This window comes from Anabas testudineus, chromosome 17 (genome assembly GCF_900324465.2).
Source record: "Anabas testudineus chromosome 17, fAnaTes1.2, whole genome shotgun sequence".
NCBI classification, from domain to species: domain Eukaryota; kingdom Metazoa; phylum Chordata; class Actinopteri; order Anabantiformes; family Anabantidae; genus Anabas; species Anabas testudineus.
Window position 1 is genome coordinate 14,742,033 of NC_046626.1, and position 20,568 is coordinate 14,762,600.

Below are 20,568 nucleotides of genomic sequence, written 5' to 3' on the forward strand. Positions count from 1 at the left end.
CTTTCCAACTGGGGTGAATCCGCTGTCTTTTGGGCCTGCGGTCCTCATTAAATCGTTTCTGATCTGTGATGGAATAGTAGACAGCGCCGAAACCATTTACAGCTGAGTGACTTCTGTGGCCTCAGAGGTGAAACCTGCGACAGATTGCCAGGAATTATAAAATGAGGATGGGGACAGTATCCTCAAAGGTAAGAAATCAGAGAGCCGGTGCCGAAATTAATGAAGAGGAAAAAGTCAAGCTTCTGGATTGTTTCCAACTTTGTGCTGTCAGTCTCATGGTAAAGGCAGTTTAAGAAATACATTTTGTGCTCTTGTCAACCCTTTATTTTCCATTAAAATGTCCCTTTTTGTAAAGAAATGTGATTTCTTTTTTGTTAATATGGACAAGTGTCATGTCATAAAAACCCAACTCACCCAGGGTCAGTTAAATGAGAACACGCTCTAAAGAAAAACAACACATGACCCCCACACTGGTGGATCATATTATTTGGCCTTTATCAATCTATATGTCAAACCACACTTTAAAGGTAAAATAAGGCAATTGTGCTTCTAAAAAGACCTTTAAGAAATATTGTAGTATTAAATAAATGTGTTTAGGTCTTAGTGTGAGTCAGTTCCAAAATGCCTTTTACATTTTATAGGGTTACATTTGTTCATTCATTAGCTAAAGGTTTTATAATATAAAATTGACTTTTGTGTGGTGTTTGGGTTTTACATAGTTGATAAGCATCTTATACTATAATGCTGAGTTTCCAAACTGCATATAAAGTAATATTATATTATTAATAATATAATTGTTCTTATGATGATGATGAAAAATGAGATGAGATGTTAATGTGTTCTGCTAATATATCTGTCAAAGTCTTTACAGAAATAACAGTATTACAGCCTTCTGTGTAATGTAACTAATACCTTTACTCAAGCAAGCTACTTTGATACAAAGCTTGCATTTGAATATTTTCTATTTATGGGCCTACATCTATTTCATTACACTGCAAAGGGAAAATTGTGACTACTCCCATAAGCAAGCTTATGTATTAGAAAATGTGAAGGTTTAATAGAGATATTGTAAAAGTACTGCAATACTACTGGATACGCTGCAGTTTACCACTCATGCAGATGGAAACAGTGACACCTAGCGGTCACATCCTACACTGCATGTGCCTATGCAGCTTTTTAGGACACATTCGGTTACTGTGCAGGACTTGAAGAAAACGTAGCCGGACGCGGCCCTCAGCTCTCTGGTCACATGCTAGTCAAGCTGCATCAGCTGACATCACAGAGCTTCTCCTTTTGATGCTCTTCCTCCTCCATCGACACACACAGATTCTCGGGATAAGATATTTTCCATATCTTTCTGTCCCTGCCGTCAACTTGTATTTGAGGCAGACACATCTTGCTAATTCAGCAGGTTCGGTCGGTGGATAGATGCTGCTAGAGTGGATGATGAACGGACACGCCATTCTTTACACGGGGGTCACTTTGGCCTTCTGGAGTACCATACTGATCGTCGGTAAGATTGGGTTTTCTCTGAAAATCGTCTAAATCCACAAGGAATGAATGAAAGAGCATATATACTACACGCATGTAATAATGGTTGTGCACGTAGACGTTTTTCTCTATCGTCCAGCGCGTTGGTTTGCGTTTGACAGCTATTATTTGGGACCCGGCTAAATCATGGGACTAAAGTTGTTTCGGCTGTTTCCATTTTGTTTGCTAGCTATTACTGATAATTTGCAAATTGAAGATAATAATGCCAGGTGGTCATAGGATGTGAAAAAGAACTGTTAAAAAGAGTGTTGCGAATTATTATCGTGTTAACGTTTCAACAATCGACTGTATCTCGCATCTAAGTTAGCATCTGGCTAGTATCACCGTAAGCTAGCAGTATGCTAACGGAAGGTAGCTCACAGCTAACCGGTTGCAGATAGATTTAGCGGCTCTGGTAACGATAGACAGCAGTGCATGCCATTTCAGGTCCACGCTTCTATATAGATGGAATAATATAGCTCAGCGATGAATTGAATTGTTTTAGTATTTTTGAGTTATGCAGCTGTGTAGCAAATGGCTAAGCTAAGGCTAGCGTTAGCTGGTGAGCCCACATAGGAACTGCAGCGGTTTTCACGTGAGAGAGAGGTTTCACACTCCAACAACACTACCTGATCTTTCCCACCTTGACACATGGATTAACTTGTTATTTTGCTTCTTCAGGTCTCTGCTATACTATATTCGACCTAGGGTTCCGCTTTGATGTGGCGTGGTAAGTAGCCTTGGCAAAAATCTACCATATCATTCATTAAAATACTGTCAGCACACTGAAAAACTAAAATAGACTTGCATAAACCATAAATTAATTTACTTGATCATCTGAAACCTTATTTATGTCTTCTGAATTTGATGGTGATGGTAAAACTAATAATCCAGGGTCAATTCAATAAGACTAGGCTTTGGAGAAGAACAAGATACGACTCACACCCTTGTGGATCATATAATTTGCCATTTACTGTGTATATCAAGTGTAACTGTATGTGAAACAAGAGATATTGCAGTATAAAATAAATACTTCTACTTAATAATGTGAGTCAGGCTGAAAAAACTGTGCATCCTGTGTTTCCCATAATACAGTATCATAACTAGCTTCTCTAGATGTTGGTAAATCGACTTATCTTTCAAACCTTACAGCCCTAGATTGCACAATTTCAGTTAAAATAGTTTAATTAGATTTCTTCTAATATGTTAAAACTATCCTAATGTTGAGTGTAAGTTGAGGTGTCAATCTTGAGAGTATTTTCCCCTTTTTTTGTCAGTGAATCAGTAGTTGTACACTGTCTTTGTGTTAATAATACGAATGTTTCATGGGCTGAATTCAGAAACTGAAACTGAAAAGGATTGCTAAAGCTCTGCATTTTATTGTGTGACTTTATAAAACCAAAACATTTAGCTCAACTTGATAGTCAGTTCACCTTTTTAGCAGAACATTTAAACCTTACTGACATTACTCCTTAAAAGAAAAGTACAGGAAAGTAAAAGGTTTAGTAAGGGTACCAAACTGATACTATTGCAGAAGCAAAACTACACAAACTTTTCCCAGATTTCACAATTTCAAGTCAGCAGTGACATGCAGCAAAGGCATAGTGCTGCCAATATTTCCTTATTTCAGGCTGGCAGCGTATTGCTGGGACAGATGCACTGATCTTGTTTTCATATGAGAGTTCAAATGTCTGCTTTTTTTAATATTAGGACTGTGGAAGAAGACAACGTAATGTATTTTTTATAATCCTAACTTAAAACTTAATTTATATAATGAATGAGCTTTCACAGTAAATACAGCTACAGGATATACATTAATGCTGTTTTTTCAGATTTATCTGTAGCTTTCCTAAAATACATTTGGTCAGTGTCCACTGCAGGTTGAGGAACATGATGCAGCAGGTCCTTGTTTCCACTACAGGAAACACGAGTGTCTTGCTCACTAAGGAAATGTCTGAAAGTCATTGGTCTGGTTGTTCTTTGCTTAGAATGGAACATGTTACAGTTCTATCTGGAGTTTGTTTTTAAATGCTTGAGCTATAGTTGTTTCTTTGAGTCATAGAGTTACATTCAATACTGAGAAACAGCATGACGAAGAAGTTTAAAATGAAAATAAAATGTATATGTGTACACAGTGTGTTTTGCTTACACACATTAGTTTTACAGCATCCTGTACACATTGTCAGTGATCCATCATAAAGCCGTCATCCGCTCTCCTTGCAGGTTCCTGACAGAGACTTCACCTTTTATGTGGGCCAATCTGGGCATTGGCTTGAGCATCTCTCTGTCTGTGGTGGGAGCTGCCTGGTAAGTACCCAGGAACACAATGTCAAGTGTAGACTGCAGCCTTCTTTCAAGTGACAGTGGTGGTGCTTGGAAAACCTACATTGCGCCAGTCTTTTATTCAATAATTCCCCCCTTACTTGAACGCTTAGGAAGAGGAACGTAAATGTGGAACTAGAACATAAGCTACAATTCCCCTCTCTCTCTCTCACACACACACACACACACACACACGCACACACACACACACACACACACAGAGTAGTGTCTCTTGGTGTTTGCTCCTTGAAGAAGTCAAAGTGAAAACTGAAAAAGCTGCATTACATGGGTAAATCGTTGTTTGCTCAGTCGGAGAGGTCTTTCACAGATTTTCTATAACACATACTCAACAAGCAGAACTGGCTGAACAGCTACTGATCAGGGTCAGGTAAAGCCAATGGTGCGGGACTCATACAGGCGGCTGTAAGCCACACACAGGTCATGATATTATTATAGGACCAGAACATACTGTATCCTTACTGGAGGTGAGTCTGACCTAGCTGAATTACAGATTTAAACCTGATATTAATTAGGCTTCTCTTATTTGAACATTTATCTCTTTATGTCTTTTTTCAGCACAAGATTTCCAACACTTCCTCTTGAAAGATTAACATAACTTGCTTGATATATATATTTTTTAGTTTTGTTTGTTTTATATTTGGAGCTACATCCAGGAGTTAATTTTCAATTGTAAATGCTAACATTTTGTTCCCTTGTTGGCAGCATGTGCATTGCGTTAGACTGCGTTACTGATTTCAATGAAGATAAATGTTAGTAGCCAAGTAGCTAAGAGATCTTTGTCCCTTTTATATCACCTGGTAATTTTCTGTGATGTTAAAGATGTATATTGTGTTTTTTGTTTTCCAGGGGGATCTACATTACTGGCTCAAGTATCATTGGTGGTGGTGTCAAGGCTCCACGAATCAAAACCAAGAATTTGGTCAGGTAGGCTCACTGAAACTTAAAAAAACAGTTTAGTCAAATTCTCAGCATTATCTGTTTTAATATTTTCTCATTTGCACCACATACATACAGTATATACAAACCAAAGTTGTACCCAATATTGGGAAGAAAATGAAAGAAGATGAAATGAGTTTAAATAGACGATATAGCAAAATAAATAGGAAATCTAGTCAATGACAAAGTTAGATTATTAGATATTTAAATAATAATAGTGTCTTTTAGGTTTTTCTTTCGTCAAAGAGTCCTTTATGTTTAGCAACTACATACTTGAAGACTTTGGGCATTATAGTTGTTATTTTGTTTAGGTTATCTGAAAAGAGATCACTCCATGCATTGACTTGCACCATGTTGTGAGAATCCTGCTGCCTTTTCGATACACTTGGCTGGCTTGCGAATGAGCAAATCTCACAGCCATGCACTGGAAAAAAACAGTAGTTCTTTAGAGCTGTATAACCTTTAAATGTACAATGTCTGAGTAGAAGAGGTAGTGCGTCGGTATCTGTAATTGGACTGCCATGTCATATCGATCTATATTAATAGATTGTCCAAGCATTTTTTCTTGGTTTTGCAATTTGAATTGCTCCAGGTATCAGCACAGCTCTGTGGTATTATCAAGTACATAAATATTTGTGCAGTTGCTTTCTATTTGGAGGAAAGCAGTAATATGAGAAGGCACTGTCAAAACATCTATAACTACCCCTAAATTACACATTTACCTAAATTAATACCTCTTTAGTCCAGCAAACATATACACTTTCATTAAAATGTGGCTAAAACAATTGTGTTTCTGTTTTTTTCCTCCTATTAGTATCATCTTCTGTGAAGCTGTAGCAATCTATGGGATCATCATGGCCATTGTAATCAGCAACATGGCTGAGGTAAGTAATACGTGTTTTCACTGAGAAAATCTACTATCATTGTCTATTCTTACAGCATACAGAGGGAATTTCACAAAGGAGTAGTGTTCAGAGAAGACAAATTCCTAAGTTATACCTTTAATCATTTGAGGCATAAAGGAGTTTAGTAGGATAAATGTTTTTTACATTGAGAAGTAATGGTTATTCTAAACCTGATGTTTTATCTTATAGAATTTCAGTGGAACCACCCCTGACACCATCGGATCAAAGAACTACCAAGCCGGTAATAAAACAGACCTAAAGATTTTGTTCGCTTGCCTTGTTCCTCACTTGTAAGTCGCTTTGGATAAAAGCGGCTGCTAAATGACTAAATGTAAATGTAAATGTAAATGCTACAGGTTGCCTGACATAAAAGAAAATTCCTTCCAGAAATTTCTGACAGTGTGACATGTTTAATGTAAGATGGTGTGCATAAACGAAGGATTCTAGCTGTTAAATGTTCAGATCTATTAAGATATGTAGACTCCTTGTTTTAAATCTACACAGATCAGGAACAACATTAATACCACCTAGTGTTGATGCACTATATGTCATCAATATACTTTAACTTTGAAAGACACAGATTTTGATTTAGAAGACATATTTAAATGTACATTTATACATGTAGATTATGAAATTATTGAAAAATCCTGAACTTTCCGTTTAGTTATACATATCGACTGACAGGAAACTGGGATCTGTTAGTTTCACTCTGTATTAGTCATAAAGATCTCTGACTTATTGATGTCTGTCCTTCTAGGTTACTCCATGTTTGGAGCTGGTCTGACTGTAGGCTTTTCTAACCTCTTCTGTGGCATCTGTGTCGGCATCGTGGGCAGCGGGGCGGCTTTGGCAGATGCCCAGAACGCCAGTCTCTTCGTGAAGATCCTCATTGTAGAAATCTTTGGCAGTGCTATTGGCCTGTTTGGTATCATTGTAGCCATTCTGCAGGTGATTGAGATGGTCTCAACAATCCTTTTTCCTCTTTAGAGGACAAATCAGTTTTTTGTGGTTGTTGCCAAACGTCTAGATCGATCTATGTTGCACAGACACAATGACTGTAGCTGTTTTCACATTTAAAATCCTCTAATAACAATTTTGTGTTTTCTCCCTCAGACATCGAAAGTAAAGATGGGCGACTAGCAGACTCGCACGCTGAGAAGAAAAAGACACTGCTGGAAAAATAAGATGGATTATTGTGTAAATACATCGTAAATTATTTAAATGTCTCTATTTGCCTGGTACTGTTTTTAACTATAATTCATACAAGAGTGGTATGTGCACACATTTGTGTCATGTGGCAAAACAAAAAGATCTCCAGAAGCCACTGCTTTTTTTTTTTTTTTTAAACAAATGAGTGAATTTTGTATGTCTCCAACAGTTGAGCAGTAAAAGTACAGATGTAAACGTTCAAGAATTTTAAGTAAAGACCTGCTTGCTAACAGCAGCCAGCCTACAGTCAACACTGAGCTGTATCACTCACAATAGAAAGCTTTGTATGGGTTGGAATATTTTCTCACCACTCTTGGATGAATGATGAGTTAAAAATTACACTAGAGTATTTGAAAATATTTGTGTGTGCGTGTGAGTTGGACATGTGTTTTGTTTTTGTTTTTTTTCTTTTATTCTTTTCTGTGAAGCATGAGGGTGTTTACCATTGTGTCTCTGTATCCAGGTCTGTCACTGTTTTTTTTCTGTACTTTGCTGATAAGCAAAATGTCCTTTTATCCATACAGTGGCCAAAATACAGTATTTGTCAGGCCTCTTACTGTAGAAGTGATAGGAAATCTATGGCATGACTGATCTTGAATCATTAGAACGTTCAACGGACAGTTTTTGAGAAGTTATATAGTCGGATAACTGCAGCAGATGTCCTTGCATCCAAAAAACATTACTGCACTAAGATGTCTGCATTTAAAACACACAGACCTGATCATAGCTGCCAGCCAGAACTCAATCTTTGCAACTTTCCACTTACATTTTAACCACTGTAAAAAAAAAAAAAGAAGAAGAAAAGTCAGAACTAGGCCGATAAAAGTATGTACCCAGAATATGACTATGTTGTAGAATAGTATGTGCAAAGTGTGGTTCACAGAGATCAAAAGGCTCACCAGAAAGCAGATGACCTCAAATGAAGGGAAAACTGCAGTCCTCATTCTGCATTCCTAGATGGAAACAGGCAGTTGTTAATAGTAACAATGGTAGTAATAGTAACAGAATGGTACTGCGACTGTGGATATTCACTGTAGCATCACCACTGTTGAACTTGAGGTCTTTTTCTGGGGGGCTGACTGGTCCTCTGACTTGGATTTGAAGCTCTCTCAGGTGGTCTGGCATCTGAATCTGGTTAAAAACTATGAACGTCATTACATAATCAAACAACGTTCTGGTTACAGATTTTTAAATATTAGTCAAACATCTCATCCTCCTCATTTTTTAAAGCCATGTCTTCTTTTGAATGTACATGTTAACATTCATTTGACTGTATTGTACCACATGTTAACCGTAACATTCCTTCAAGTTTCCATCGTGTCAGGAGTGTGGGTAGACTTCACTTTGAATGACGGGCAAAAATTACACTCTTGCAACATCACAATAGAACTATTATTTAGCTTTATATTCTTAGTTTGAATAGATGTATAGCTGGAAACAGTGCAGTGTTTCAGAGTTTATTTTGAACATTAGCAGTAGAATACATCGGATGTGTGCAGAGAACGGAAAATTTAGTCTTATGTTTGAATGTGACATGTATGGAAACACATTTGTCCTTATTGCATCATTCCACACGGCTGACAGACCATGGCTGATCGTGAATCGTCTCAAATCTTTTCTTGTAAATTTTCCTCAACCCCTCTTGTGAAGTTTTGAAAGAGTGTAACCACTGAATATAGCATGGGGGAACTGAATAATCTTGACCTGGCCTGCCAAAAGTGTCTAAACAGCAAGATCCTCTTCGCCCTTATGATGGTTTTATAACTGAACGTACATCAAATGCCAAGATGCCTTTGGTGAACCAGGCCTCGAGTCTGTACCACACCCCAGGCTTTCAGTGACTGTAGTTGGTGCAGTGTGTGCATTATGTTGATGTGATGGTGATCAGAAAGTAACCCGTTGTTTTTGACATTGTGTATAATAAGAAAAATTATAAATGTTCTTGAGAAAATAAAATGGTCCAATCAAGATGTTGTTGATGTTGTGTGCTTTAGTTTTTATCTAGGCCACAAACTTCAATTCATTCACTTCTCATTTCTGAGTTGCTTCTTTCTTGTGCAGTTTTCTCTAGCTTCCACTAGATGGCGCAGAAAACCATGAAATTCCTGTTGGCAAGTAAACGAGTATTAAACATGCAGAAAACATAAATAAAGGCTTATATCATATATTACTACTCGTCGTAAATGAAAAAAAGACCAGTTCGTATTGTATTATTTTGATGTCAAATCTCTGAAAGATTAATCAACCCAAGTAAAATACTAATCTAATGATTATAATACAAGAATACAAAAATATTTATGACCTGTTAGTTGTCTGAGTAAATGGTGACTTAATAAAAAATGTTGCATCAATCCCTAAACAGATGATGAATAATGGCATTAACTCAATTTAATTTAATTTAAGACCAAATTGAGCATATTTGTAAACTCTTGTAAATGAATCGACTATTTGAGAAATAAACTTTTAAAATATAGCCATCAAAGAAAAAAAAAAAAGAAAAGTAAATCAAAGTAAATCAAAGAAAATCAAAGAAACTGAGCAAAAGCTAAATCTTATCCACCAGAAGTTAAACAAAAAAACAAAAACAAAACAAAAGTTACTGAAATGGCATGAATCACACACATTTCAAAAAATACTAATAGTGCACGTAAAAACATTATTATAGTTATGTTTGTGTGTGTGTTTTTTTTTCTGACATTATCAAATCACCAGCTTTTATCATGTGAGCAGAATGGAAAGACATTTCTAGACCGTCCAGGCTTCCGTAGGCAGCAGGAGCGAAGGGACCTGCTCGCTGCCACAGACTGAGAGCATCCTTTCTCTGCTTTCTTATCAGCCTCACCAAAACACAGCAGGGATGACGGTAGAAATCGTGCAGGATAGCACCTCTCTTCTCTCTCTAGATGATCGCCGCTGTCAGCGTTAGTCGCCTGGTTAGCGTGATGCTACACTACATGAGGCTTTTATTTTGGGATGAGGAGCAGACATAATAGCCTGTCTGTGGAAACGCAGAGAACATAGTTATCCCAGGAACAGTGAGCTGGACTGAGCCTGTATCGTGTAGTAGATTGTATTTGTAGATCATGCACTGTTTATTTTATTTTTTATTTTTAATTGCAATTAGACACTAATGGGAGCTTCTGATTGAACCGGGCTCCTCGGCTGATGTGACTAAAACAAGAGGTGGTCCAGTGAAGAAGATGCTCAGACACAAGTGCAACATCGAGGTAGGTGCTCTGCCTGCTCTCTCTGTCTGGGATGCATTGTTTTATTCAGCATTGCATCCACGCTTTTCTTTGTTTCCGTGCAGCCTCCACACCATCATCCACCCTCAAACCTTCTGCTTTGATTTAATCTCGGGATATTTTGAAGACGTGCTCGCACGCACTGGCCCCCCTTTCCATCTCTTTTGTTATCATGCACATTTGCACGAACTAGCAGCATCTTTACACCCGCCATACTAAACCAACCACCTCAACACCCAGGGCTGCTGAGGAGACTGTTCAGCCATGAATTGGGGTTAAATGTGAAGCTCTGTTACTACAGCTGGTGGCTGGCACCATGTTTCCCGTTTTAGTGCAAAGATGCAGAGTCTGAGGACTACAGCCTCTCATGTGCAATGATCCAGTAGCTGTACACTAAGAGCAAAGAGTGCTAGTGTGCACAGCCAGCATTTTACACCAGGGAAATAGGAGAGAAGAGGAGGAGGAGGAGGAGGAGGAGGAGGGGACTTCTTCATCACGAAGCTTAACATAACCAGGCATTTACACAGAAGCTCTGTACCTAGACCATAATCCAATCTGACACCTCGCCCATTTATGACACAGTATGTCTGTGGGGCTGCTGCTATAGAGGCTATAGTAGCAAGTGGACTGGAACTGCCTTCACTTTGAGCACTAACTTAAATTGTTATTCTGCAGAATGGACTTCGGCGCATTTCATTTTGATGCTGTGTTGTTCAAAACACCAACATTGTGATGTTAGTGATTTTTTTTTTTATTGTTAAAAGAGTTGCTCAAGGGCAAGAAGCTACAGCAACAATAACTTTTAATATTATTTAATGTGATGATTATTTTTCTTGAATAATCATTCTATTAAATTTCAGGATATAATAACCAACAGATTTGTTCTTCTATCTGACTAAAACATAAAACAATCATAAAATATTCATTTTACTGTTACATAAGAGAAAATTCTCACAGCTGAGATGCTGCAACCAGATTTTCTACTAAATAGCTTATTTATATACATTACATTTACATATATAGAATTATATTTAAAATTTGTTATTTGGCAGATGCTTTTATCCAAAGGCACAAAGCAAGCAAAATATCTAAGTATTAAATGTGATCTATCAAAATAGATCATATTTGAATACATAGTTTATCTGTTGATCAACTAAACTCATTATTCAATTGATTAGGTTGACAACAAACCTAAATCAACCTAGGTTGATAACCGATCACCTAACTTGAGTAAAATTTGTTTATTAACAATAAACTAGATTTATTGTGGTTTCTAACTGAAAATAAGCTGCAATAAATTAAACATTAAATATATTATTTATTAAACGTACAATACCAATTCTCATTGAGCTATTTTTTTACATTTATCTGATGTATTGGATGTATTCAGAGTTTAATACGACATGAATCAAGTATAGTTCAAAGTATAGTTGGCCTCTTTGTTTGTTCAGGAGTTTTTGATTGTGGAAAATTGTTGGCATCAGGTGTTAATAATAAAACATATGACACCTGAATTGGACTTAACTGATTCAGTTTTAGGGTCCTGGAATTGTTTATGTTGGCTCATCATCACCCTGGCATGTCTCACCGGGACACGATAACCATAACTCGTCAATTGGAGTTTTAAGCTCTAGTTTCTCACTTTGTGGGTAAATCAGTTGAGTTTCTCAAAGCCCACACACCTAAGTCCGGTTAGGTCCACTGATGTGCAGTGATACTGCACAGGCATCTTTGACCATCTGCTGTGAAAACCTGTGTTATCTATGACTTGACTCGAGGCCGATCAGATAGCAGAGAGGTGGTTATGGCATGAGGCTTTGTAATTACAGGTGGCCGGGCGGTCTCCGTGTGTAATCAGCCTGATATGGAAGCAGAAGGTCACAGTTGGAGTCAGTGCATCAGCTAGCCTAGTAGCCCGGAAATTCCTTAATACATTTGTGTGTACGGTCCTTCATAAGTTCCTGGTTACTGCTAGATAGTTTTTTAAATTTTCTGAAAGGCAGATGCACTGACAAAACAAAAAATGTCTTATAAAGTTAATATAATTAATTTTTTAAGTTAATATATAAGTGTAAATTACTAGAAAACACATCACACACTGATCACGTCACATATTACTCACCAAAAGAAAGTTTTGGGGAACTAGCAATATCTCTAATAAAGTGTAAATGTAGGTGTTTATTTTATTTATGACAGTCTTCACAGAGAAGTATGTGATTCTAACGTGACAGTATCACATATGTTTTATATATGTTTTTTGGTACAATTGGAAAATATCCCATCATGCTAACTTAACCAGTGCTACTCCTACAGTTTTGGGTTGTATGTGGCATTATTTTGAGATGTGATTTAAATCTTCACATTAATTTGCAGCGTTCTATTGAAATATCAGGTCAGACAGACCATATTTCATATTACCTCCCTCACTCTTTGGCATACAAGTGTCATATAGGCCTAAGGTTAGAACCGACGGGTCAGTTAGCTGCACACAATATCTGCTTCTGAGGGTGTAAATAACAAGTAGCAACTAATCCTTGTGTAAGTATGTAGCACCTGTTAAGCAAACCTCTTACATTTATTGACGTGTAAATTCCTCAGTAAATACTTCTCTATTTTCACTCTATCTATTTAGTTTAATTAGAACTGAATTGAAGCATCTGAATAATCTTAACTACTTTAGAAATGTCCTCATGGCTCTGATTTGACAGTGTCTCTGTTTGAAGGTTACACAGTGAAAACACATTTCCCAGCTGAGACATGTCTCAGTAGTATTTTCTATTTACCTGGAACTGCTATTGCATGAGATATGAGGGTTTATATGTGATATCATGCATGACCATGATATGTCACTGTTGCCACAGAGTGTTTGGATCAGCTTTGTTTAAATAGTCTACAGTGATCAGGTTCGCCGCGATTGTTTTCTGCACAGAAGCTCATATGATGAGCAAATGGGATGTTTCCCATTGGTTTCCTCATGTTCACTCATTCTCCTCACCGAGCCGGTTCTGACGGTCAGAGCAGCGGCAGCCACAGATTCATCTGATCGCACTTTCATGCTGGGATTTGTTGTCATGGGAACTAAGGCCATCCCCAAATAACTGAGGGAGAAAGTTCAGAGAAGGACACCTGTGTGTGTGTGTGTGTTTATGTGTCTTTTGTTGATACAGTGCATTTGTTCACTTGTCCTTGATTTGGTTTCATCTTGGTTTTGAGTTGAACGCTCAGCTTCAGCTAATACGTGCATTTTATTTTATTCTTGTTCACACAAAATGTAGTTCAAGTGGAGCTGCAATGATTAGTCAATGAATTGATTAGCTGATCAGCAGAATTATTTGGTAAGTGAGTAATTGATTATTCACTGAATTGAGTTCACTGAACCTTTCGCTTCTGCAATGTAATGATTCACATTATCACGTATCACATGTTGCACTTGATATCTTCAGTCTTTGAATTTTATTCAAATAGAAGACCAAATGCTATTTGAAGACTGGGAAATTCTAATGTGAATCAGCAGATCAATCAATAAAGAAGATAAACTGCCCTAAACCTTGGGTCTATTAGGCAGCATTTTTCCCCTGAAGCCTCAAATCGCATCTCTCTGTCTTCCTTAGAGCTTGGAACCTGCAAGATGAAAGATTTAACCCACTTTTGTGCAGGAGGAACTCTTTGCTTTCATAATGAAAATACCCAGACTGCACTGATTTTGTATTTTCTTACTGAGAGAACACACACACAGAGCTCAGAAAAGAGGAGACTCCAGTGAGAAGAGTTACTTACCATCTGTGCGTGAAGTTAAACTGGCTTCTTGCCAGCGTTAAGATACTCAGTGTGTCGTTTGCTCTTTGTCTCAATAGAACCTCAAACCCCTGTCTTCAGCCACACAGGTGATTTATTTATGTCGTGTGTTATATGATATATGTTTTGTGATTCAACGTCCTCTCGCTGTCATCTTGCCATGCGCACACTTTTCTGGACCGACAGCTCCTTCACGCTCCTGTTAGTTTTGTTGCACCTGTATGAATCTGTCAGTTTGCACTGTTCCCATTCTTATTTGTTTGGGTTGTTGTTGGAGTTTGGTGACTTTGCGTCATTTCTAGTGTAGTTCAGCCTTCAACCTGATGAGAGGTGTAAAAATTAATAGCTGTTGAATATATTAGAGTTTTCAGATGTACCCAGTTGTAATTACGTCTTGAATATTGACGTGAACTGTAAGTGTCAAACTGGTAATTACCGTAATGTGGCACAGGGGAGAAGCTCAGATGCTCCTGGTTTTAAATTGAGCTGCGAACCATTGTTCTTTTTTATCCTGCTGTGTAATCCTGCCATGGCTCCACTAACACCACGTTAACCCGACCATACTGTTACTCCAAAGAGTTAGCGCTGCCTACTCCCTGAGCTGCACCTTGGAGTGGACCTCGAGAGTCTGCTCGTTCCTCCTCCGCTGTCTTATCTCATGAACACGTTGCTTTCAGGAAGTTGTGCGAACACGTCAATGCTCGGTTCAGCTGTGATTATTGTTTTGAAAGTGATATGCGGTGTATTTCCAGTGTGTGCGTTCCACATCACAGTGTCCATGTGTTAAAAGATTACTGGAACCATATTGTATATCCAAGTTATGAAGCAGTGGAGATGCCCTAGTGTCTCATCATTTCAGGTTTATCTTCAGGTAACATCACCTATCTACAGATCTGGGATACATTGAGATCATTTCTTTCATATTTAAAAAAAAAAACAAGGTAAATAGAGCCACAAAGAAAGTAGGGCCCATGCTGATTAAACCAAAAGCCATTGAAAGCATAATTGGACAGTAGTGGCCTTAAGCCTAATGTCCCACAAGCCAAAAAAGAAGACACTCATTTAAATAAACTGTCTTTAAAACCCCTCACCAAATCCTCATCTCACTCCCTCTACCCACAATCCCTCTCCCAGTGAAGCCTTCCTTCCGCTGAAGCACTTCATTTATTTCTTTGCTCCGTTGCCAAATGAGCAGCTGGATCAGAGACAGAGGGAGAGAGACAGAGAGAAAGAGGAGGGAGAGAGAGAGAGATGATGATGATGATGATGATGAGGTTTCCACTGTAGTCTACGGATTGTAGCTACAGATAGGACTTTGTTGTATTTGCATAATTCGGGTGCAGCCAGCCTGCTGAGAAAAAGCAGCTGTAACAGTGGAGCAGGATTTCGTGAGAAGGGTTTCATTATGGCATGTGACATAACGTTGAAACACTTTTTTTTAGTGTTTAGAGTGCCATCAAAAACCTTTCCAGCTGGTGATGTCTTATTGATTTCTCTATGTCTTGTCAATTTCACCTGGAAACACAAACCTACAGTAGAAAAAACAGAGCAAGAGTGGACCTGAGAAGCAGAGCAGGGCACTTGTTCTCTGATGAGAGAGGAGCAGGGAGGCAATGTGATATCCGACTTTTAAACAATCCAACCTCCCTCAGATCAGAGGCAGCTGAGAGGCAATTTAATATCCGCATGGGCAGAGCTGAGTAGAGGAGGGTCGAGCACGAGGAACACTGGAGTTTTGTTCTGATTTGGTTGTTTTTTTACTCTCTTCTGTTCTGCCTTCATTCACTCAGCTATTTTCACATGGGCTCTTTTCTTTTTAACTCTTCTCTTTTCAACTTGTTGGCCCTTGTAGTTACAGTAAAACACGAGCCCACTGTCTTCAGCTGAAATGTATGTAAAGTTATTCATTTTATTTTTTGTGAGCAGCAGCACGGAAAAGATCGGACTCACTCATATTTACCTTGCCTCTCTGTTCACTTCTCTAACTGTTCACTGTTATTTGCTCCTTTAACTTTTTTTTTCCTCTTGGCCAACAGACTGTGCTCTTTGCCTTTCTCTGCCTGTTTAATATTCATACAGAACTGTACGTCCATATATCACATTTGCAACAATAAATATCTATCAAAACGCCATGCACAGTGCACATCATGAAGAAATGTCAGTGTAAGCCTGGCTTAGTGTAGATACGGTGTCGTCTCAATCCCACCTTCAGGTCCTTGGGTAAAGGTATTCTCTGCGGCTTTGCTGAAGCAGATAAGTATGCAGCAAGGATTTTTTTCCCCTTTATCCAAGTCTCATTTGTTAGGAGAAATTGAGATCTCTGTTTGTGTTGTGCTGCAGTGTCTTCCCACTTCATGCCATAAAACAATAGACTAAAGCAATAGAGAAAGCAGCAAGGCTACGACTTGACACATATAGAGCTGCAACAAGCATCAATGTGATTCTGATTGGTTGATTGTTTAAATAAACAATTAAATAGTGAAAAACACAGTGTGTATCAACTCTGGAACAACTTACTGGAACGAGTAAATGTTTAGCATTTTGCTTAACAAATGACTTAAATGATTAATCGAGGATTAATCAATCAATAATCCCTTCCTCTCTGACCCCTTTAATCCCCTAAAACCCAAATTATAGCCTGATACCCTTAGGAGGGACCACAGTTATTCTAAGGTCCAGACTAACTGGAACCTGCTGTCTCACTCTTTTGCTTCTTTTGCTCTGAATCTTTTATTTTATTTTACTAACGACTTAGCTTGGTTCCAGTCCTCTCTCCTGCGCTCTGTTATCTGTTCTTATTGATTACTGTAGGTCGAGTGTTGAGCTTATTGATGAACTGGACAGGTTTTTGTGGCCTGGCCTGACAATGGATAGGTCTTTTTTTTTTTTGCCTGAGCCAAAAAAAGTAGAAAGAAAACATAGCAAAAAATGGTAACAATGGATGAGATGGAAAAAGAAAAACACATAATAAATCAGACTTTCTTGGTAACAATAAATTTACCATCATTATCACTGGGTAAAACAACTTGTTTTGGGGGCTGTGGCCTCTGATTACAAGGTGTTCCAACACTATATAAATTAAATGATAATGATTTATTGTTAGTGATTTATTGTCACCAAAATGTTACATACAGCACAAAGAACAGCTGTGAGTGCAGACAGAAAATGACATATCTCTCTGACCCTGTCAATATTTCTGCTATTTGTTTTTGTGTTTTGGTTTGAACTGTCACGGGGCACGTGAGTTCCTCTGACATTTCTTCTTTAGTGATGAGGTATGAGCCCGATAAACTGCTAGATCCAGTTAGCTAATGAACATTGAAATGCCAGCGTTGTGGAGGAGTGGAGTAGCGTGGTTGATTCAATCATGATGCACCATCATTTGTCTCCAGGACAGCGTGGCTCAAATTCAGTGACTTTGTGGTGTGTGAGGGAATCTGACTGACATGTCCGACCTGTAACACACTGCAGGTGATGTTTGACTTTGGTGGATGTGTTATTAGATAAAACATGAGATACAACAATGAACAATGATGATGAATTTCCTATTGCCATCTGATATTCTGACGGACATGTTCACAAGACCTGTGCACACGAAACATGATTTAAAAACCATAGTCAACCAAGTCTTGCCTAAAAACCCTTCCGGAGGTAGGCCACAGCCGGGATTCGAACCCCAGTCTCCCACACGGCGGGCTGTGACTTACCACTACATTATTACTACTTTATTTATATGTCTGATATATTTGGGTTTAAGCATAACTCAAAGCTCAGCTTGAAATATATGAAGGACCTCTGACTGTGTACACCGTGTGCGTATTTAATGAGCAGAAAGTGGTACAGTGTGACAGGAGGTCATTTTCAACTGCTGCACATGTTGTATTGTTACCATCATGCCCTGCTTCTTGACATGACCCAGATCCTTCATAATGACAGCGTGTGACAGTGTGTCTTATGCTCTGTCTCTCTGTGTTTCCTTCCCTTCGCTCCCTCCCCCTCTATCTTTTATTTTTATGATGTCACTCACTGGCTTCCAGTGGGTGGATCCACATCGATGTTTTTTTCTTTAAAAATTGACTGCTTTGGAAAAATGTTTTTCTGCTGACTATTTGCAGATGTTCTGTAATATTTGTATCTGAATAGTAAATTGAGATAAATTAGTCAAAAAAGGTGATTTTATTATACAGTGAGTATATTGACCTGCTTTTGTTTACAGTATATGCATATTTGCTTTTCTTAATACATTAGACTCACACTGTTGAGGCGGGTTGTGCCAATCCAAAGATGATTTCTGCCAGTCCCACTGTGCACTGGTTGGTTTGTGGGAGATGAACTTGCCTAGAGCAAAATGTGCTGGAGCCATGAGAGAGCTCCGAGGCTCCATACGAGTCCAAGTGTAGCATGGCTAATGCATTTTTGATAAGACTGGGGGTGTTGGCTTGTAGGCCAAAATGCAAGAGGCCCGGGGCTCAAGAGACAGAAAGTGAGTGAAAGAGGAAAGAGACAGAAAGAAAGAATTGGTCTGGCTGTGATCGTCATCAGGCGAAGGATATGCCTTTGCTCTGAGCACTGAAATATGCTTCTGTCTGACATAGTTTAACTGCAACTTGAAGTCAAGATACAAAGAATTATAACATTTGCATCATTTAAACCAGCATGACACTTTTTTTTTTTAAGATAGATCCAATTTTTACTCTCAATTTGGCTCCATTTTGTTCTCCACCAACTCAATGATGACAATTCTCTGTAAGTGTGACATTTTTCCATACTCAGTTGAGTCATCATTAGTATCTAAAATATTGATTGTTACTGTTTTAATGATGTAATTCATTTGTAAGATGAAACAAAGCTTCACATTGGGATTTAAAATGGGAGCTATATATTTGTTGTCTTCCACATCAGTTGGTAAAGATGAGTATGTAAAATAATCAAAACAAAACTCGTGGCCTCAGGGCTCTGCTGAGAACAGCTGCTAAAGAAACACTGAGTTGTGTGTGTAAATGTGAGTGTGTACAATGCTGAATGGACGGCCTTCTGCTCTGTAGCATTAAACCTTATTATACATGATCAATGATTATGTGACTCAGAGGAAAATCAAGGCCTGCGTACAGTCTTACATTTGTTCAGCTCTCCAATGCCAAATACACAGATATACAGTATGTGGAGGAGGGGGCCCCAGGCAATACAATACAACTGTATTATGAACAACCAGTGTGTATTGCATCACTCTGTAGTTATAGATTGATGTTTTTAGTTTTTGGATTTGCACTTGATTCACTGTAAAAGCTCATCCCAACGCTCCACTCTCTACTTTCATCTCTGTTTGATCTCATTGTCATGTCAACTGAAAACTATGTGTTTGCCCTACTGGGTTTACTTCAGCTCTGGTAATTTAGTTCTAAAGTCCTTAACCTGAAACCAAAATTAAAACTTGATTAAAAATGTGCTACTGTAGACTTTTCCACATATCCCAACTGTGCAGGAAATCCTGTGTAGACATGGAGTAGTGCTGGTCTCTGTTAAGTGTTGTGTTACCTGGCTCAGTAGGAAGGCAACCTGAGGCAATTAAAGGTGTGAGAAAGGACGGGTAGAAATTGTTGCAAATGAAACAGCTGTGAAATCAGTGTAAAGCCAAAGACAACAGTGGGGCTTTTCACCATGCAACCATCTGAATGTGGCAAAGGGATTCGGCCAAATACGAGACATGTTACCAAGCTGTAGCAGCAGTAAAAAGCAGTCACAGTGGCACCTTATGGCTTTGGTGTGACAAAGACCGGATTCTTTCAACATTAACATCAAAGCAGTGATGCTTTCATATGGTAAAGAAACTGAAACAGAAAAATACAAGTCCCAATGTGTTGCTGACATCTTAGCCGGCTTATAGACCAAAAGCACTGGTGCATTTCCTTTTATAAGATTAATTGGATATTTTATTTCACAGAAGTGACATTGCCAACAGTAATAGATGCAGTAATGTTCTGCAATGTAGCTAATTTGATATATCCTAGGATCCTTTGTGAAGCTGAAAGAATAACTTGATCCATCGATCAACAGCAAAAAAAATCAGCAGCAGCTGAATTATTCATTTTTTGTCCCAAATTCTCTTGTCCAGCTTCTCAACTGTGAACATGATAAATTTTCTTCTGTGACAATGAACAGAATATTTTGGACTTTTAGATTTTTGGTTTTTCACAACAAGCAGTATGAATATATCAACTCTGGTTGTTGGAAATCATACATTTTCATTTGCCTTATTAGTTTTTTTTTTTATTTCATAGAGAGTCAAGAAATAACACAACCACCAAGTTTTTTTTTTGGTCTTCTATTCTTAGTATTGAGAACATCTTGGTTAAAGCCATGTAGTACACAATTTTCTTAGTCTTACATATTAATCATGTGCTGAAATAACTGGTGTTATAAAACGTGTTCTGGTCAGGTTACTTGGCTGTAGTGGCACTGCACTGTGAAAACAGTCTGTGGAGAGGAACAGTACAATACAGAGTGCGGTGAAGGATGAATTTAGAAATCTTTTTATTTGCTCTTAGACATTTCTTGACCTCACACACTGACACTGACTGAATCTCAGCCACACCACAGACTGATTG

The 20,568-nt window shown here is 38.2% G+C and overlaps 2 protein-coding genes and 1 long non-coding RNA gene across 3 annotated transcripts in view; 2 read left to right on the forward strand and 1 right to left on the reverse strand.

Moving 5' to 3' along the window:
- Nucleotides 1-1,257: 1,257 nt before the first annotated feature.
- Nucleotides 1,258-7,716, forward strand: atp6v0b (ATPase H+ transporting V0 subunit b). Its single transcript, XM_026374038.2, has 8 exons — nucleotides 1,258-1,513; nucleotides 2,212-2,260; nucleotides 3,754-3,837; nucleotides 4,720-4,797; nucleotides 5,624-5,693; nucleotides 5,904-5,955; nucleotides 6,472-6,662; nucleotides 6,828-7,716. The coding sequence occupies exons 1-8, from the start codon at nucleotides 1,429-1,431 to the stop codon at nucleotides 6,852-6,854; spliced, it is 636 nt and encodes a 211-aa protein (XP_026229823.1). The 5' UTR covers nucleotides 1,258-1,428; the 3' UTR covers nucleotides 6,855-7,716.
- LOC113171596 lies at nucleotides 7,043-14,552 on the reverse strand. The gene is made up of 3 exons (XR_003299716.1): nucleotides 14,400-14,552; nucleotides 13,946-14,283; nucleotides 7,043-9,028 (listed from the first exon to the last, which is right to left on the reverse strand). It is a non-coding gene; the product is annotated as an uncharacterized LOC113171596 (long non-coding RNA).
- b4galt2 (UDP-Gal:betaGlcNAc beta 1,4- galactosyltransferase, polypeptide 2) overlaps nucleotides 9,638-20,568 on the forward strand; it is a 121,798-nt gene continuing 110,867 nt past the window's right edge. Inside the window, exon 1 of the mRNA XM_026374002.1 lies at nucleotides 9,638-10,150. The gene's annotated coding sequence lies outside the window, so the exon portion shown is untranslated. The remainder of the gene's footprint in view (nucleotides 10,151-20,568) is intronic.